Genomic DNA, 19,823 nt, shown 5'->3' with positions numbered 1-19,823 from the left:
CTAGCACCCGAGCCCCGGCCCGAGGCGGAGCCCTCCCCAGAATAGGGGGTTTGCCTCAAGGGCCACGACAGCCTCCTCAACACTGCATCTCAATCTTCCACCCGACCCCCCTGACTCTTTCATATTTAAGGGCTCACTTAGTCCCCTGCCAGGCCCACCACCTGGGGATTGGCGAAGCTTCCCTAAATATGCAGAAAAATCCTCTGTCCTTTAGCTTCCAGAACATTCTCCAACATTCATGTATAAGTGATGCTGCCCTGAACTCTAATAACCCTGACCCAGATGCAAAGATTCACAGGGTTTAGACATGAATCAAAATATATTTGACCTACTCTGACACTAGTAGCACACTAGGGGGTGCTACACAAGGAAACCAACCAATGTGAAAAGAGACACATGAGCTCCTGACTTTACATAACGTCTTTTATCACGATCACCCCACTTGGACCTCTCTCCCAGCTTCACCCCCCCCCCCCAATGTAACTCGGTACAAAGGTGGAACCCAACAATCTAACTCACTGGGAACATGGCAGGAGACACCACAAACAAAAGGTCTGCAGAGGATATCAACCCCTCTTTACAATCGTGATGAGCCAGTGGGAATGTATGGCTGTTGGGAGGAAATGGGCAAGCTTTGGCACTACCAGGAAATGTTGGAGCCTTGCCTAGCTCATGTAATGGGGTGACAGTACTAGAATACAATAGAGAGACAAGTGCAGAACATGTTAACCTATAATAGGAAGTGTCTGAACAAAGGCCTTCATAGCAGGATCAGCAGGCATTTATTTTAATAAAAGCTTTGCTCACATACTGTACATCTTTATTGTTAAAGTTTTACAAGTTCAGTCTTAAAAATATTGATATGCATTAAACAATAACAAGATATAAAGGGGAAGGGAGAAGCAAGAGTAAGGGAGGTAGGAAGTAGGAGACTAGAGTTAAGAGGTAGGAAGGAGAACGTAACCATGAAAATGGTCAAGGTATGACAGACGTTGTATAAAGAACATGTACCCGAGTAGGATTGTAGGGGTGAGCGCGGTCATTAGGGTGTCCTAAAGGGGGGGAGGGGGGGTGGCAGAGGTTAAATGTATGACACAGAAAAAAATGTAAGTTCCTGTGGGCCCATCAGCAGGTTCAGAAGGACTGGGACTTCACTGGATCGTTACTGTTGGCTGCCACCAGGTGTTCCATAGTTTAAGGTAATGTATCCTCTAGTGGTAGCATCCCAGGGGTGTCAGAAAAACAATATGAGGTTGGGACCTCACTGGGTGTCACTTGTATTTGGTCACATCACTTATTGCTTTTCTTGCACACGCTTCTTGGAAAGGCCTTTTGGCTAGTCCACAGCAATTTTTATACTGGCTGGAAGGCCTGCTTTTTCACTTATTATGGCACGAGAACTTGCACTGCATGTATTTTGTTTTTTTCACTTACAGAGATTGAGGGTACAGATTTTTCAGAGTCTACCCTGATGACGGGCAGAGGTACTGTGTTTTTTTTGTTTTTTTTTTCTCATCGTTGGTGTCTCTTTGAAAAGCCCTTATTGGAGAAATAGCTTCTACAAGTCCCCAAGGAGTGGAGTTCACCTAGTTTTGCCCTAGTTGGACTAGAGTACCTTTGCCCTTTTAAGGAGCCTTGTGCCTTGGGGGGTTCAGGGGTCGAAGCCCTTCATCTTTAGAGGTTGGCTGTGATTTAACACTTCACTTTTTTTTGTTCACGGGTTCAATGGGTGAAGAAGAGGTCAATTTCCAATTACGAGATATAGTGACATGTTTCTCAAGATGCCTTAACAAGTGTACAATAGATAACCTCCAGCACGAACCCAAGTCTGCTAGACCATCCCTCCAACCCCAAACTATACAATAAAGGATACCACAATTTGAAGTAAATATCTCCATCACAACCTTTTATTAACAAATTAAATAACTTCAAATGAAATAACATAACATTTCTTAGAACAAAAACTGAGAAATTAAGCTTTGTGGTCTTTGAGGGCAACATAACACAACCTATTCACTGCGAAAACCTTTTCTTAATCTTAGGCCCCCAGCCGCAACACACCAGCTTGGAGACAATCCTCATTATCCACAGAGGCCTCCGTTTTACATATTCCGAGTTAACCCCTCCTTAACTGGAATGTACCCGAGAACCCCATACCACCAAGAGGTCCCTACCATTCTATTATCCAAAAGTTTTTCCTCATCCAAAGACCCACCGCTGCCAGGCTGCCATGACAACCACATAGCACGAACACATCAATGATGGGGAGGGCGGGTGGGAACTTTCTTCTTTTTTTTGTGCTACAAACGACTGCACCCTTGCAGCTCACCACTCTCCCCTAAATTCCTGGGACCCCCTCCCAGCTACAGTCCACTACCAATCAGGTAAGGCCACTCACTACAATGAACTAACGTTTAACCCTTTCCAAACTGCCCTCATGTTTGTCCCTATGCTTATTTTTATTTTTTTGTTTTGGTTCTCCCGAACTACCTTTCTTAATTTTGGATATGGACTCAGGAATCATCAACTATAAAGCTACTCTGGGAAAGGCCCAGATATACGCTTGATAATTGTAGTAAAAATGGCCTTTCATAAGGCAGTGATTAGGCGGCAGTCTCACCTAATGCTGGACATGTCCTCTGAGCATGTCCAGCATTAGCTTGGTGTTGATCGGTAAATGCAGTTTAGCTCTAAAGGAGTCTGGCACCATAGGGAGATGTTCTTGTAATAGTTACATTTGAAAGGTTTTTTTTAAAAGTTTAGCGAATTAGGTTTACATATCCTTGAAGTGTAGTTCTGAGCATCAAATCTGAACACATTTATCATGCCTGTTCCACATCTTGTTTTCTGAGATTTGCATCTCTCGAGCTGTGCAGTATAAAATACAGAAGTTTGATATGTCCACAAAACCACATCCTGCATCTCTGTGAAGAGGTGGGGGTGGGCAAGGAGACTCACGATTGTGACACAATACAGGAAAGAAGAAAGAGGAGTTGTACACCGTGACACGACTCATATCTATCGAGAGACAACCAGGAGAGAGAAATTGCAGAATAATACAATACGGTTCGAGCTGAGCCTAGCAAAGCCACAGAGACAGCACAGCAGACACACCCGCACTGTCATTCTCACACAGATCTGTGTTGGCTGCAATAGAATAAAAAGGAGAAAATCGAAAAAAAAAATTTGCAAACACCCATACAGAGCAGATATCTGGACCTCAGTACGACACATAATTCACACAGTCTGCCGCACCCTCACACACAGTCTGTTACATTGTGCCACACTGACAAGACAAGATGTCTGACAATGAGGAACCTCAGAGAGAGGAGGGGTGCGAGGAGCAGATGTTTCAAGAAAGACTCGAGGAGACCGAGAGGTGAGAAATCTTTACACTTTATGCATTTGCAGATTTGCCTAATATCGTTTATTGATTTTTTTTAGTAAAAGCAAGCAATCATTATGTGCAATAACCCAGACAATCCTGAAGTTAAATCAATGAAAATTGAAAGTGTATCTAAAGAAAAAACCTTTTTTTTTCTTTGTTTTGTTTTGAATGAAGTGAAGGTTTTTATTGCTTTCTGTGTCCACGTTGTGGTACTTCACCGCCTCTCTTTGTCCGTATGACCATTGTCACAGGATGGAAAGTGTGGGAAAATTTAACATTTTTACTAGTCACATGCAGAGAAATACAACGTGGGGGGGAGCAATCAATTTGCACCACCCCCACCTATGAGACCATGGCTGGCACAGGGGTAGATTTACCAAAACTGGTGCACCCAGAATCTGGTACAGCTGTGCATGGTAGCCAATCGGCTTCTGACCTCACCTTGCTCAATTAAGCTTTGGCAATAAAACCTGGAAGCTGATTGGCTTATATGCAGCATTGAGCAGGATTTTTCACACTCCAGCTTTATTATTATTATTATTCAGGATTTATATAGCGCCAACAGTTTGCGCAGCGCTTTATAATATGAGGGCAGACAATACACTTACAATACAAATCAATACAGGAGGGATCAGAGGGCCCTGCTCGTTAGAGCTTACAATCTTACTAAATAAACCCCACACACTGTTCTGGCTTCTGTTAGGGCACATAATTGGCATACTTACCTGTAATCTGCTTGAAGATTTGTCACATGTGGAGATAACGGTCCTGCATGAGCAGGTACCTATATAAAGAAAATAAATTACGCAGTTATAGAGGGATTTACTAAAACTGGTGCACACAGAATCTAGTACAGCTGTGCATAGTAAACAATTATTATAGTAAACAATCAGCATCTAGGTTTAAGCCTAGGTTCACACTGAATGCAGGTTTTAAATACTCGCGCGATTTCAAACCGGCATTTCATTACGACCTCGGGGGTGATTTGAGAGACACGTGTGCGGGTTCATGCACAGATGTCTATTAAAATTGCCCCCAAAGTTGGCAAAAAAAAAAGTGAAAGAACTACTTTTGGGAAACAGTGCTGTACCGCAAAGTTGGGATTCGGACGGTGCCGGTGCCGTTGTGGGAAATAGGCTTCAATTTGGCATGTGATTTGCAAGCTAAGGGTGGAAGCTGATTGTTACTGTGCACAGCTGCACCAGTTTTAGTAAATCTCATCCTTAGGACCCTTTCACATGGGATGTCTGATCAGGCCGTCTGCGAGTTTTTCAGACGGACCTGATCCGACCCTCCAGTCTCTTCTATAATATGTGATCCGGACACATGTCGGCTGACACCCACCGCCATCAAATCCGATCCTGTCTGACAAAAACAGACGGATTGCGGTCCTATTCCCCATCCGTCTGGCGGACTTGAACATGCGATCTGTTTCCATCCCATTCCCCCTAGAGGAGAGCGGGACTGCGAGAGATCCCTCGCTGAGCAAGCGGATTCCGCTTAGCAGAGGTGCTCTTGTGACATGGGCCTAAGTGTCAGTTCGGCGGTTGACAACACAAAAAAGGAATATTCCGCCCCCCCCCCCCCCCTCCCATTGTCGCAGGTCAAGTTATGTGGTTTTGACTCTCTTTGGAAAGGGGACATTATTTATTGTTAAGCTTATGTTAATTTGAGCTGTAATGGCTGAGTCATATATACATATATTTCCCTCTTTTTCTTTTTTTTAAAAAGTGACGGCAGAAAAAAACAGAGTAGTCCATTGAGTCTGCGATTTATTTATTTTTTTTACACTAGGCCACATACCCTCAATATTGATAGGGCACCCTGCAGGAAGGGGGAACGGGGGGGAGCACAAGGCCCACTCCCTTGCAAGATATGTTGTATCCACTTTGAATTATAAATCTTTATTATTATTATACAGTAAAAAGAGAAAAAAGAAACAAAAAAAAAACAAGGCAGTACATGTGACACTTTAACAATAAGCAATTTAGCAATAACCGTGTCCTTTAAAAGGCTCAACTATACCAGTCATAAATAAAGTTATAACACACCTTTTTTATCCTTGCATTTTTTATATATATATATATATATATATAGCAGCTACAGTTTTTTTTTATTTTTTAAAGGCTGAAACTCCGCTTTAAAAGTAGAACTATTACTTTTCTGGGGACAGCCCAAAATTTGGGATTTTCTTTTACTTTCACTTTCAATGATAATGGTAAACAGTACAAATAGAGAGGGTGAATCTCCTTAACCACTTCCCGACCAGTGCACGACGATGTACGTTGACAGAATGGCACGGGCAGGCATATTGGCGTACAGGTACGTCCAATATTCCATGCCGCCCTGCCATCGGGAGCACGCCGGCGGCGGCGCGCTCCCACGCTGGTCGGGACCCCCGTGAGTCCGGTCACGGGACCCGCGGACTCGATCGCCGCGGGCATCCCCGCGATCGTCTCACGGAGCGGCCGAATGGAGGAAATGCTGTGTAAACAACATTTCTCCATTCTGCCTAGCAACTAGTGACGCTGATCTCTGCTCCATGTGATTGGAGCAGAGATCAGTGTTCACTAAATGAAAGCCCAACCCCCCCACAGTTAGTAACACACCCCTAGGAACACTTAACCCCTACACTGCCACCCACTGGTTAGCCCTTTCACTGCCAGTGTCATTTACACAGGAATCACTGCATTTATATAGCAGTGATTACTGTATAAATGACAATGGTCCCAAAAATGTGTCAAAAATGTCCGATGGGTCCCCCACAATGTCGCAGTCACAATAAAAAACCATTACTAGTAAAAAAAAAAAATTAATAATAAAAATGCTATAAAACTATCCCTATTTTGTAAACGCTATAACTTTTGCGCAAACCAATCAATAATCGCTTATTGCGATTTTTTTTACCAAAAATATGTAGAAGAATACGTATCGGCCTAAACTGAGGGAAAAAAACTTTTTTTATATATTTTTGGGGGATATTTATTATAACAAAAAGTAAAAAATAATGCGTTTTTTTCAAAATTGTCGCTCTATTTTTGTTTATAGCGCAAAAAATAAAAACCGCAGGGGTGATCAAATACCACCAAAAGAAAGCTCTATTTGTGGGAAAAAAAGGACGTCAATTTTGTTTGGGAGCCACGTCGCACGACCGCGCAATTGTCAGTTAAAGCAACGCAGTGCCGAATCGCAAAAAGTGGTCTGGTCTTTGACCAGCAAAATGGTCCGGTCTGCAAGTGGTTAAATGGGCTGCAATAAAAACCTGACAGGGGATCCAATCCATCACCAAAGTTTTGCCTTTAGTTATACTTTTAAGGGTTATTTACTATTATGTAAGTGTTATTAAGTGTACTTATACATTTTTGGTGTTTGTTATACATTATCTATTTCTTATTATTATCAATAATAAAGGGCCGTGACCATTTTAATCCATTTTAAGCCAAATCTTTGGGTTTAGTGTTAACTACCGGTATTTAATTATTCTTATTAAACGATTCTGTCTATGGTCCCATGGAAAAGAAGTCTTTAAAGGTCACGCATGCTTAATAGAGGATTTCCCCCTGCTGGTGAGAGATCACTATCAGGAGGAGCTATATATAAATGCCCTATATACACCGCCCAACTTTTTCAGATGGGAATGAGGGACACCTATCAGCAAAAGTATGCAGGCGTAGGACACACCCCTTGCCACGCCCCCTTAAAGGAGAATTGTACAAAAAAACAAGATTGGTTAAACCCACAAGTCCTTTTTTACCACTACTTTTCCTTTATATTGGCTTTTGACATTTACAAATGCAGCAATTTAGAAATCAGATGAAAGGTTTAGCCCTGGAAAACACTTTTTGATAGATAAAAAGTGCATTTTATATACAGCTATATCAATCAGAACAAAATGAGGGACAAATGAGAAGGAATGGGGAACAGAGGGACATTGCTCCAAATCAGGGACAGTCCCTCGAAATCAGGGACAGTTGGGAGCTATGCCTATATAGAGCTGTAGATAGACCTCTTTTGAATACTGTATTTTTGAGACCACACTTAAAAAAAGATATTCATAAGATAGAATGAGCATAGAGACAGGCAACAAAAATTGCAAAAGGTCTGAAGGATAAAACATATTAGGAGAGACTTCAGGAACTTAAAGCAGAACTACGCTGCATCTGAGCCCCACACTGAAAATGCTCTGAAGAGTGGTTTGTGGTTCATTGCTTTTCAGAGGACGTTTGGATGACAGTGAATAGACATTGTGCCATTTCCTCACTGCCTGTTTTAACCCCTTAAAGATCGCACCACCACATCACAACTACATGCATTGCACAAGGTGCGGCGCGGCTCCTTCACTTGAATAGGTCATGTTGTGCAACTTAAAGGAGAAGCATTGCCAAAGCTCTTTTGGCTGTACTTCTCCTATGGATCACAGGAGTTTGTTCTGCACTCCTGTTACCAATTTTCAGCTGACGGTGGGCTAAAGTCCACCGTCAGCTGATGTCAGAGTTGGTCCATGCTCTGAAAAGATCCTGACCATATATATGGTCGGTATTCACCAGATACCTGGACTGGTAGCTGGCTCAGCCTTTCAGTGACCTGCTGAGAGCCTGAGCCAGCCACTCCTGCCCCCTCCAGTGAGCACTGGAGGGGCTGAGCAGAGAGCCGGTGACAGACAGTCACCAGTTCTCTGCATCCTGAAGGCCCAGAGCTGAGCGATCAGTGGTGTTTGATTGCTCAGTTTTCAGTCTTAGAACCAGTGGAGAAAAGATGCAGTATTGAACTGATGCTGAATCCATCTTTGTGAGTATAACCTATACCCATACTTCTCTTTTAATGCAACATGTCATCAAATGTACAGCCATAACCTTTTTTTTTCTTGGGACATGCATCCACCTTTCTCAAGGTGACATCGATGTCTATGCCCACCGGAGAGATTTCTCATCACTTCCTGTCCTGAAAGGAAGTGAGGGAAAATCCACCCAATAGGGATTCAGCAATAAAAACCCGGAAGATGCTCTAATCCTTTCCTACTCCCTCCAGAGTGAAGTAGAAAATTTTGACTGAAGTTTGGTGGTAAATAAACATGATAAGCTGACATGATACATTTTTTTTTAAATTATTTAATTAAGGCAAGCAACAAGACAATGTATTATGAAATGACAGCCTGTTCTCTATGATAACCATCAACAGTAATACTGTATATTATACATGTACAAACAATGGGTTAAAAGACAGCATTAATGCAATAGATATAAGATAATTTAAACACGTAAAGGGTAATATATTGTGTGCAATTAGCTGTAATGCCCTGTACACGCGGTTGGGCTTTCAGATGGAAAATATGTGATCGGACCGTGTTGTCGGAAAATCCGATCGTGTGGGGTGTCTATCAGACTTTTTCTGTCGGAATCTCCGACACACAAAGTTTTGAGAGCAGGATCTAAAATTTTCCGAGAACAAAATCCGATCAGTTAAATTCCGATCATGTGTAGACAATTCCGACAGACAAAGTGCCACCCATGCTCAGAATAAATTAAGAGACCACAGAGCTATTGGCTACTGGCCCATTTATAGTCCCGACGTACGTGTTGTACGTCACCTCGTTAAAAACGGATTTTCCGACAACTTTGTCTGACCGTGTGTATGCAAGACAAGTTTGGCACAAAATCCGTCGGAAAAAAAATCTGATGGATTTTGTTGTTGGAATGTCTGACCGCGTGTACAAGGCATAACAACCAATCAAAAACTATTTTCCATCGTTCTGATGCTGGAAATTGCTAAATGATGAAATGTGATACTTATTGAGGGCTATTTTATTCCATTCCTATGGGCACTGCCCTGCTAGACAACCCAGACAGATGTCCGCCATATCTAACACATTGTTAGGGCTGATAGTCTGGGACACACTTTGTTGAACTCCATCCAGAAAGCAGAATCTGTATGCCTTGGCTGTTGAATGACGAAGGAATGAAAGTAATTTGAAGCCGTCCTCTTGTAGGGCGCCACCACATATCTCCAAGAGGATTCAGCCACTTGCTTTGTAGACAGCTGAATACACTTCTATACATATGCGGGGTCATGGGGAGAGGTAAAGGAGACATTTCTGGCCTTGTAAAAACCCAAAACACTCATTCATTATTTATCCGATTGACGTACCTAGATGATTATAACCTAACATAAAATCATATAAAAAATGGGGTGCAGAAAATTTAAAACCACAGGATTTTACTGCAAGTCTGTCTTGTATCAACTACTGGGCTGCGAATTTATAATCGTACTGGCTAGTCCATTCTAGGACTTGAAGTAGAAGAAAAGCCTCAGTCTAACTACTCTTAAAGCGGTAATAAACACAAACCAAAAAATATAATATATTGCAGCTTACCAATCCTTAGAAGTGATGGCAGCATTAGTTTTCCTTTTTTAGTCTTTTTTCCCATTTTCACCTGGTGATCTGACCAGTAACCCACCTCCTGTATAATGGGCCGTACACACGATAGGATTTTCCAACAACAAATGCTGGATGCGAGCTTGTTGTCGGAAAGTTCGACCGTTTGTATGCTCCATAGAACATTTGTTGTTGGAATTTCCACCAACAAATGTTTGAGAGCAGGTTCTCAAATTTTCCGACAACAAGACTTGTCAGAAATTCTGAGCGTGTGTTTCGACGCACAAAAGTCCACGCATGCTCGGAATCAAGCAGAAGAGCCACACTGGTTATTGAACTTCATTTTTCTCGACTCGTCGTATGTGTTGTACGTCATCGCATTCTTGACATTCCGAATTTCGAGACAACATTTGCGTGACAGTGTGTAGGCAAGACAAGTTTGAGCCAACATCCGTCGGAAAAAAATCCACAGTTTTGTTGTTGGAATGTCCGAACGTGTGTACATAGCATTAGAGTGCCCCTCATTCTGGATGAACGTAGATATTTGGCAGCACACCGAGGATCGGCACAAAGTGGCGTCCAAACGGGTGGTTTATTGCATGATCACAACAAAAGAAAGGTGCAACGTTTCGGAGTCACGCAGGACCCCTTTGTCAGGCATGTGATCTTTATCACATGCCTGGCGAAGGGGTCCTGCGTGACTCCGAAACATTGCACATTTCTTGTGTTGGGATCATGCAATAAACCACCCGTTTGCATGGCACTTTGTGCCGATCCTTGGTGTTCTGGCAATTATCTACATTGTGACTTGAACCAGTATCCAGCTGGTTGTTGCTGCAGCACCCAGGCCTTGAGAGCTTATTTCAGGAATGTGTGTGATGGGAATATGAAGTACCACTCTAGATGAAGGCACAGATGGGTGCAGCAGCATTGTCAGTCTTGGGGGGAGGGGGGTTTTAGATGTTCTAGCAGGTTTAGATACACTAACAAATTGAAGCTGAACTCCAGCTAGCATGTGTTAAGCAGTTACACCAGTAGATTTTTTCCTGTTGGGATAAAGGTTTTACATAAATAAATAAAAACTGATCATTGTAAGCACTCCTGTCTGTAGTAAATTGTTTGTCTCAACCTTCTAACTAACACATCTGCAGGAGAGTTTGTCCTTTTTAAAAATAGACTTACTGGCAGGTCACCAGGTGAAACTAAGAGGAGGAAGCCTAAAAAAGAAAATGAAAGTACACATCTAAGAATCAGTAAGCTGCAGTATAGTAAATGCTTGCTTTTGGGTTTAATATTGCTTTAAAGGCATATTTATCTCTTAAAGGGGTTGTAAACTTAGTTACACCACTTTTACCTACAAGGAAGCCTATAATAACGCTTACCTGTAGTGATGTCATCGCAGCTCTGGCCAATCACAGCGCTGGAGCCCACAAACCTGGATAGAACTCCAGGAGACATGTCGCCAGTCACAGCGGTGTGCGGGGACTGCTACAACAGCGTCAATATAAGGTAAGTATTTCATAATGTGCTAGTATGCTATGCATGCTAGCTCATTAGCCCTTTGCATTGCAGGTTTTTTTATTTATTTATTTTTTAGTTCTTAATCACTTTAACTAGGGATTACTAATCACCCTTTCTAATCTACCTACCTTTTTTTAAAGGAAGAAAACATTACAAATATGTAAAGTATGTGAAATACAGTTATACAAATATGGAACAGCAAAAATATATAAGCACCCATTTAATTTCACAGGTGTGTTCCTTACATTAGCTTTGTCCAGTTAGTGCATTCCAGAACCACTGTCTCTAGGTGTAAACTGCATGCAATGCCAGTGTTCTGTCAAAGTCCAGTTAGAGCCGGTTCACACAGCGGGCGATGCGAGGCGACACGACTCGCCTCGCCTCGCTCTCGCAAGTCGCCCCCGTTCTGTACAATGGAACCGTTCTGAGAGGAGCGACTCGAGTCGCTCCAACTCAGAAAAAAGGTTCCTGTACTACTTTTGGGCGACCTCGGGGCGACTTGCATTGACTTCTATACAGAAGTCATTTGCAAGTCGCCGCTGAGGCCGCGGCAGGTCGCGGCGAGGCAAGTCGGAGTCGCCTCGCCTCGCCTGCTGTGTGAACCGGCCCTTACTGTAAACCATCGGTAATAGGAGATTTAGAAGAGTTGCTGTTTTGACACAACACCAGCAAGCATGTACACTCCCATACCTCCCAACTTTTTAAAATGGGAAAGAGGGACACCTATCAGCAAAAGTATGCAGGCATAGGACACACCCCTTGCCACAACCCTTAAAGGAGAATTGTAAAAAAAACAAGATTGGTTTAAACCTACAAGTGCGTTTTTTACCACTACTACTCCTTTATATTGGCTTTTGAAATTGACAAATACAGCAATTTAGGAATCAGATAAAAGGTTTAGCACTGGAAAACACTTTTTGATAGATAAAAGTGCATTTTATATACATCTATAGAGATCAGACCAAAATGAGGGACAAATTATTATTATTATTCAGGATTTATATGGCGCCGGCAATTTACGCAGCGCTTTACAATATAAAAAGGGATACAATACAGTTACAATACAATAAAATACAAGAGGATTAAGAGGGCCCTGCTCAGAAGAGCTTACAATCTAATAGGGTGGGGCAGGTGGTACAAAAGGTTATAACTGTGGGGAATGAGCTGATGGAAGTGGTAGGAGATTAGTTGGAGACATGATAGGCTTCCCCGAATAGATGAGTTTTCAGGGATCGCCTGAAGGTAACAAGAGTAGAGGATAGCCGGACCAGTGGAGGTAGCGAGTTCTAGAGGATTGGAGAGGCTCTGGAGAAATCCTGGAGACGAGCATGGGAGGAGGAGATGAGAGAGCTTTAGCCCACGTACACACGGTCGGAGATTCTGCCAACCAAATCCGTCGGATTTTGCCCGTCGGATTTAGTCAGACGGATTGTGTCCGAAACTGTTGCATACACACGGTCTGGCCAAGTTGGCGAAAAATCCGATCGTTCAGAACGTGATGACGTAATTTCGTTACGATGGGACTACATTCAGGCTAGTAGCCAATAGCTTTGATGTAGGAATTTGATCTGAGCATGCGTGGCACTTGGTCCGATCAAAATTCTCTACACATGATCGGAATATGTCCGACCGGCCCAGTTGGTCTGGAAATATTTCCAACATGTTGGAAAATTGGGTCCGACGGAGATTCGGACGGAATCAATCCGATGCATACCACACACAGTCGGATTATCTGACGACGCGGTCCGATAAGACGCATTCCGACAGATTATCCGACCGTGTGTACAAGGGCTTAGAGTAGGAGGTCTTGAGAAGAGTGGAGGGGACGATTTGGGTGATATTTGGAGACAAGATGTAGCTCGGGGCAGAGTTGTGAATGGCTTTGTATGTTGTGGTTAGTATTTTGAATTTAATTCGCTGGGTGACTGGGAGCCAGTGTAGGGATTGGAGGAGAAGGTTGGCAGACACTGAGCGGTTGGTAAGGTGGATAAGTCTGGCAGCAGCATTCATGATAGACTGAAGAGGGGATAGCCTATGGAGAGGCAGGCCAATGAGAAGGGAGTTGCAATAGTCAAGGCGAGATAAATGAGGAGGAATGAGGGACAGAGGGACATTGCTCCAAATCAGAGACAGCCCCTTTCGAAATCAGGAACAGTTGGGAAGTATGCACTCCATACATGATATTATAAGCAGACATTGTTAGTCCACACAATACGAACCAACAACATGGTAGGCAGAGACAACTTTTTCCTCCTTTGCCGCTGTTCTGTCAAAACAGAAAACTCTTCGTGTAGCGGAGTGTACATGCTTGTCGGTGTTGTGTGACAACTCATATAAATCTCCAATTACTGATACTTTACAATAACATAGTTGCCAACATTGTAAAAAAAAAATTGGGACACTTTTTTGGCAGTAGGCAGAGTCGTGATATAATTAGGGGGCGGGGCATGCGTTTATAGGCGTGGCAGAGGAAATGTAAAATGGACGTGATTTCCGTAAAATAGTGGGCGTGTCTTACATGGGGCGTGGCTCAAAGGGTGTGGTTAGAGTCTGAGATGAATGCGGGATGGAGAGGGAAAGGAGGGGGATGGAGCGAGGGAAAAGGGGGGGGAGAGGGAAAAGGAGGGGGAGAGAGGGAAAGGGGGGGGAAGAGAGAAAGGGGGGAGAGAGGGAAAGGGGGGGAGAGAGGGAAAGGGGGGAGAGAGGGAAAGGGGGGGAGAGAGGGAAAGGGGGGAGAGCGAAAGGGGGGGAGAGAGGGAAAGGGGGGGAGAGGGAAAGGGGGGGAGAGAGGGGGGGAGAGAGGGAAAGGGGGGAGAGGGAAAGGAGAGACAGCAGCCCCCCGATCCTACACCACAATAGCAATATGTGTTTTTCAGAGTTTGACAATCAGCAGATAAAGATACTCCAAATACCTGGTGTTAGCGCTTCAATCATCCCGGCGCCATGATTGTTATGGTGTCAGGATGATTGAAGCGCATTGTTTCTATTATTACATTGTAATATAAAATGAAATCATTCAACTCACCATAATGCAGAATCAGTGGGAGCCATGAGCGCGTCACTAGCCATGTTGCCTGCCACCAAATGCCATCAGGTGTCCCAAGCGGAGTCTGTCCTTACATCAGGTGCCCCATCAGAGGTACCTTCCTCACATCTGTGTCCATCAGCAGAGCCCCTCCTTACATCTGGTGCCCCTCTGACATCCACAGACCGCCCCCCCCCACATCCACAGACCGCCCCCCCCACATCCTGCACAGACCTGCCCCCACATACTCCACAGACTGGCCCCCACATCTCCAGACTGGCCCCCGACATACCACTGGCCCCTGACATCCACAGACTGGCCCCCGACATAAAACTGGCCCCCGACATCCACAGACTGGCCCCCCACATACACAGACTGGCCCCCCACATACACAGACTGGCCCCCCACATACACAGACTGGCCCCCGACATACCACTGGCCCCCGACATCCACAGACTAGCCCCCACATCCACAGACTGGCCCCCGACATCCACAGACTGGCCCCCCACATCCACAGACTGGCCCCCGACATACCACTGGCCCCCGACATCCACAGACTAGCCCCCACATCCACAGACTGGCCCCCGACATCCACAGACTGGCCCCCGACATCCACAGACTGGCCCCCGACATCCACAGACTGGCCCCCGACATCCACAGACTGGCCCCCACATTCACAGACTGGCCCCCGACATCCACAGACTGGCCCCCCACATCCACAGACTGGCCCCCGACATACCACTGGCCCCCGACATCCACAGACTAGCCCCCACATCCACAGACTGGCCCCCGACATCCACAGATTGGCCCCCGACATCCACAGACTGGCCCCCACATTCACAGACTGGCCCCCACATTCACAGACTGGCCCCCGACATTCACAGACTGGCCCCCGACATCCACAGACTGGCCCCCACATTCACAGACTGGCCCCCACATTCACAGACTGGCCCCCACATTCACAGACTGGCCCTCAACATTCACAGACTGGCGCCCGACATCCACAAACTGGCCCCCACATTCACAGACTGGCCCCCGATATACCACTGGCCCCCACATTCACAGACTGGCCCCCGACATCCACATACCATGACTGTCACTGGCCCCCGACATTCGACTGGCCCCCGCCCCGACATCCACATTGATAGACTGGCCCCCGACATGCCGCCGTTGCCGCGCGCAGACATTTAACTGTGGCGCCGCCCACTGCCCTTTACACTGACACAAACACACACTAGCAGCGGGGGTGGGCGGCGCCACAGGTGTAGACCAACTTCTGGTCTTCTTAAAAATGGTGGCCGGCAGAGACATTGTCTCGGCCGGCGGCAAAAAAACGGGAAATTCAATTTCCCGGGACAAACCGAATTTCCCGGGACATTTCCCGGGACAAAATTAATTCGGGACAAATGTCCTAATCCCGGGAATGTCCCGGGAAATTCGGGACAGTTGGCAACTATGCAATAACCGTAAGTGATGTGATTGGAGATCTCGATGAATTGGCTATTTTGACAGAACACCGGTCAGAAGCCCTATTTACATGTAAGCCCTGGTATGAACACTGGAATGAGGCAGCACCGGCTATTGATTTGCATGCTGTAAAACTGTGGCTGCGGCTGTTCACACACAAGGTGTACTTGGGGCTACTTTCTCTGCTGGCAAGAATCACAGATTCAAGCTGGTAGACTCCCATTTGAATGAGCCCTAAAACTGTGAGCACACATTCCCTTTTGATATTTAGTTACATGTCCCTTGTAACAGGACAGGTCAATATTTCAGAACGCAGAATTCTTCAATGTACAATCCTATCCACATGCATCATGATAATCCTTTAAAAAGTAGAAACACCTCCATAACTTAAACCTAAAAATGATTGCGATGTGGATACTGGACAGTTGTTGACGTCAGCCACCTTAAGCTTTTCCTGCTCAGGGCTGGACAGAACGCGGCGTCCAGCTGGGCGAGGTGTACTTTGTGCTGATACTGACATTTTTAGCCTAATTACTATGGCACACGGAGAAAGGACACCCTTCCTGGCTCTTTAAAATGTCACCCTGTGTCCTAAATTTGTCTGACATGGTCCTAAAGTTAAAGAGCACCTGTCTGTCAGTGTTGACGGGATGGGCTCTTTTTCTTATAAGCCTTAGCTGAACATTATAGGATATAAAGGGGCCTGGTCATGGTGGGGGTAAAATCTTCTGGAGCTGAAGTGGTTATTGGAGGTTTTTTAAAAATGACACAGGTCACAACCAATGACCATTCATATTCAAGTGTAGCAGAAATATGCACTAAAACCTGCTCTATGTGCGGCATTCTGGTGCCATTCACTGTGATTAGAGTGCAACACACAACACATCATAACACACTATCACGGACATGCTGTGCATTGTGGTGTGCTGCATTTTGAAAAAGGGGTCTGGTACATTTTTTTGTCTGTTAAAGTGGTTGTAAACCTTCTTTTTCTTTTTTTTTTATACAAATAACAAACATGTCTATACTGACTTGCTCTATGCAATGGTTTTAGAGCTGGGCGATTTTCTAAAAAAATAAATAAAAATCAGCGATTTAAAAAAAAAAAAACTTGATTTACGATTCGAATCAAGGTTTTTTTTTTTTTATGGACACCGCGCCGGTCCTGTGGAGCTGCGGGCAGGAGTTTTTAGGCAAGGCCGCGGCTTCAGCCTAGTCCGCAGCGTCCGGCCTCGCGGACTAGGCCGAAGCCGCGTCCTCGCCTAAAAACTCCAGCCTGCAGCATCAGGACCAGCGCGGTATCAGCATCGATCCTGGTGAAAAATAAAATAAAAAAATCGATTTGCTGAAATTTTGCATTGGTTTGACCACTCAACTCGATTCAAGATTTAAATAGATTTTCCCCCCAGCCCTAAATGGTTTTGCACAAAACAGCCAATTCTCTACTTCTGGGATCCCCAACTGGTGCTCTAGGCCCATTCTCTTCATTGGGTGAAAGATGCTTTCCCTGGGGGCACCCATGCGGGCTCGCTCCTGAATCCCGCTGCTGCGTCCATTGGCACAGACAGCGGAGCACGCCCCCCACTCCCATGTCACAGGCTTTGATTGACAGCAGCAAGAGCCAATGGCTCCTGCTGCTATAAATCTGTCCAATGATAAGAGAGACAGCAGCTGGAGCACATTGCTAGATCGGATCCAGCTTAGGTGTAAAAAAAGGGGGGGGGGGGAGTTCTGCACAGAAGGTTTTTCATCTTAATGCATAGAATGCATAAAGGTGAAAAACCCTAAGGCTTTAGAACCACTTTAACCCGTACACAAATGTGCATTAATGTGTGTGCCTTAAATCAAAAACATGTAATAACATGCACTAAGATGCACGTGTTAATAGCCCACAATGAGTATTTTTGTGTAGGAAGGATTGGGCAAGTTTCACTATTTTAAAAGCAAAGTCTGCTTTAAGTCACTAAGGGCTTGTTCACACCATGTCCACTGAACGCATCACACTACACAATACATACCAGCCTGCACACGGTAGAGCCTGGGGCTGCTGTGAACAAGCCCTTAAAAAATAAAAAAAATGGATCCTGTCCCTTTAAAGCGTGTTCTACAGCACAGTGCTTGTGCTGTGTAATTGGGCCCTTTCTATCACCTGAAATACCTGACTGATCCTACCTGGCTATACCCTCCCATCTGTAAACTGACCCTGGTATATCATGGCTACTGAGCCCTGACACTGTGGCTAGTTTACATGCCTCCATCATCTGCTGTCGATTCTGTCCTCCTTTTCCCCCTCCCTCACTGCCGCTGTCAGCTAGTGACAGTGCCCGCCCTTCCCCTCCTTCTGCTGGAATAACATTTATATCTTTATACTATCAGGGCTATCCCCCTGTGTGTGTGATTTATAAAAAAAATGCAGTGTATACCTGACGTCAGCGGGGGAATCTTGGCCCCACCTGCTGCAGCTGTCAGATGGGGAGAGGAGAGAGCTGGACGGTCACGTGAGTGCCAATCGGTACTCTGAAATCAGGTACTGAATATACTGCATTATTTTTATAAATCACACACACAGGGGGACACATCATTAGGAGACAGTGCTGATAGTATAAAGATGTTAGAGTGGCTTAACAACCACTTTAAGGATTATGGATATTTCCCATGATTCCAGAGCCCAGGTGCCTAGTCTGAATATAAGTCAGAGTAATATCTGTATAATATAAGACTTGACTTTTAAATTGGGGGGAATTATTTAATCCAAATGAGGGGAGACAGGAGTAGAAGAATATACTGTATATATTGCCATATAACACTCACTTTTTCACCCCGTGTTTTTTGCGTGGTATACGCCAATACTTCAATTTTAGCTGCCTTGGAGGGGACAGGGAGGGGGCGGGATGAGCGCTGTCAGATTACATACAGCGAAAATCTCCTGGACCGCCATTGAACCACTGTTCTGTCTATCATAGGAGATTCTCACTGTATGTAATCTGTCAGCGCTCATTCCGCCCCCCTCCCTGTCCCCTCTAGGCTGCAGATGGGCATCAATCAGACTGCACTGATGGAAATGATGAGCCTGCTGTATTTATGGTAATGGGGAGGCTGCTGCATTCATGGCAATAGTGAGGCTGCATTGATGTGGACTGATGAGGCTGCATTGATGGCACTTATGAGGCTGCAGATGGGCATTGATCAGGCTGCATTGATGGCAATGGTGAGGCTGCAGATGGACATTGATCAGGCTACATTGATGGTACTTATGAGGCTGCAGATGGGCATTGATCAGGCTGCATTGATGGCAATGGTGAGGCTGCAGATGGGCAGTGACCCTTATTTTGCTTCAAAGCTCTTTATTTAAAATTGAATTTTTTTCCTGAAACTTCCCTCTTAAAATTAATGTGCGTCTTATACGTCTGTGCATGTTATACACCAATAAATACGGTAAATAACAGGAAAACCATCATTATAATGTGATATAGTTATCTATTTATCGGGGCTATTTAGGTCACAATGGTTTCCTTTGGGCTCTTCTACAGCAATCTTTCAATGTTGTAACATAAAGTGGTTTTAGTTATATGTGATTACTGGGAACTGACCCTGAGAAAGGATTATTCATATTCTCATCACATACAGTATATTTCCTATCTCTGTACTGTAATCTTACTGAGTACTTGTAAATCCCTAATAGTGGAACTACAGCCATGGCCTTGCTACATTCACTAACCTGCCCTCCTGAAACTGGTCCAAGACTTAAATCACAGATTTATTTGGCATTTGAGTCAGTTTAAGCACAGTCAGAATTCCCAAGCCCTGATGAAGGAGGAATATGTGTGGCCTCCGAAACATGTTGTTTTTTGTGCTATGTATCAATTTTTTCATTAAAATCCCTGTCACAGAAATGTGTTGCATAGATGTGAATGGCAAACAAAGACAAAGAAAATTCCGAGCTCAACTTACCGACCAGCTTGCAATCAACCAAATTATCCTGTCTAACAGTATGCGTTAAAAACAGGGGTTTAGTTTGCACACATTTGCAAGTGCATGCGTAAGCTACA

At 44.6% G+C, this 19,823-nt stretch overlaps 1 protein-coding gene across 2 annotated transcripts in view; it reads left to right on the top strand.

The window, feature by feature from the left end:
• Nucleotides 1–2,961: 2,961 nt before the first annotated feature.
• LSP1 (lymphocyte specific protein 1) overlaps nt 2,962–19,823 on the top strand; it is a 113,779-nt gene continuing 96,917 nt past the window's right edge. Inside the window, exon 1 of one of the 2 annotated variants that reach the window (XM_077460725.1) lies at nt 2,962–3,379. In XM_077460725.1, the coding sequence (XP_077316851.1) occupies nt 3,300–3,379 (80 nt within the window). In that variant the 5' untranslated portion in view covers nt 2,962–3,299. The remainder of the gene's footprint in view (nt 3,380–19,823) is intronic. The other variant, XM_077460727.1, reaches the window with a different exon arrangement.

The sequence above is a fragment of the Lithobates pipiens genome, unplaced genomic scaffold (assembly GCF_037356315.1).
Source record: "Lithobates pipiens isolate NorthernLeopardFrog02 unplaced genomic scaffold, aLitPip1_a1.2 Scaffold_10, whole genome shotgun sequence".
NCBI lineage: Eukaryota > Metazoa > Chordata > Amphibia > Anura > Ranidae > Lithobates > Lithobates pipiens.
This window is presented reverse-complemented; position numbering and strand designations above follow the sequence as displayed.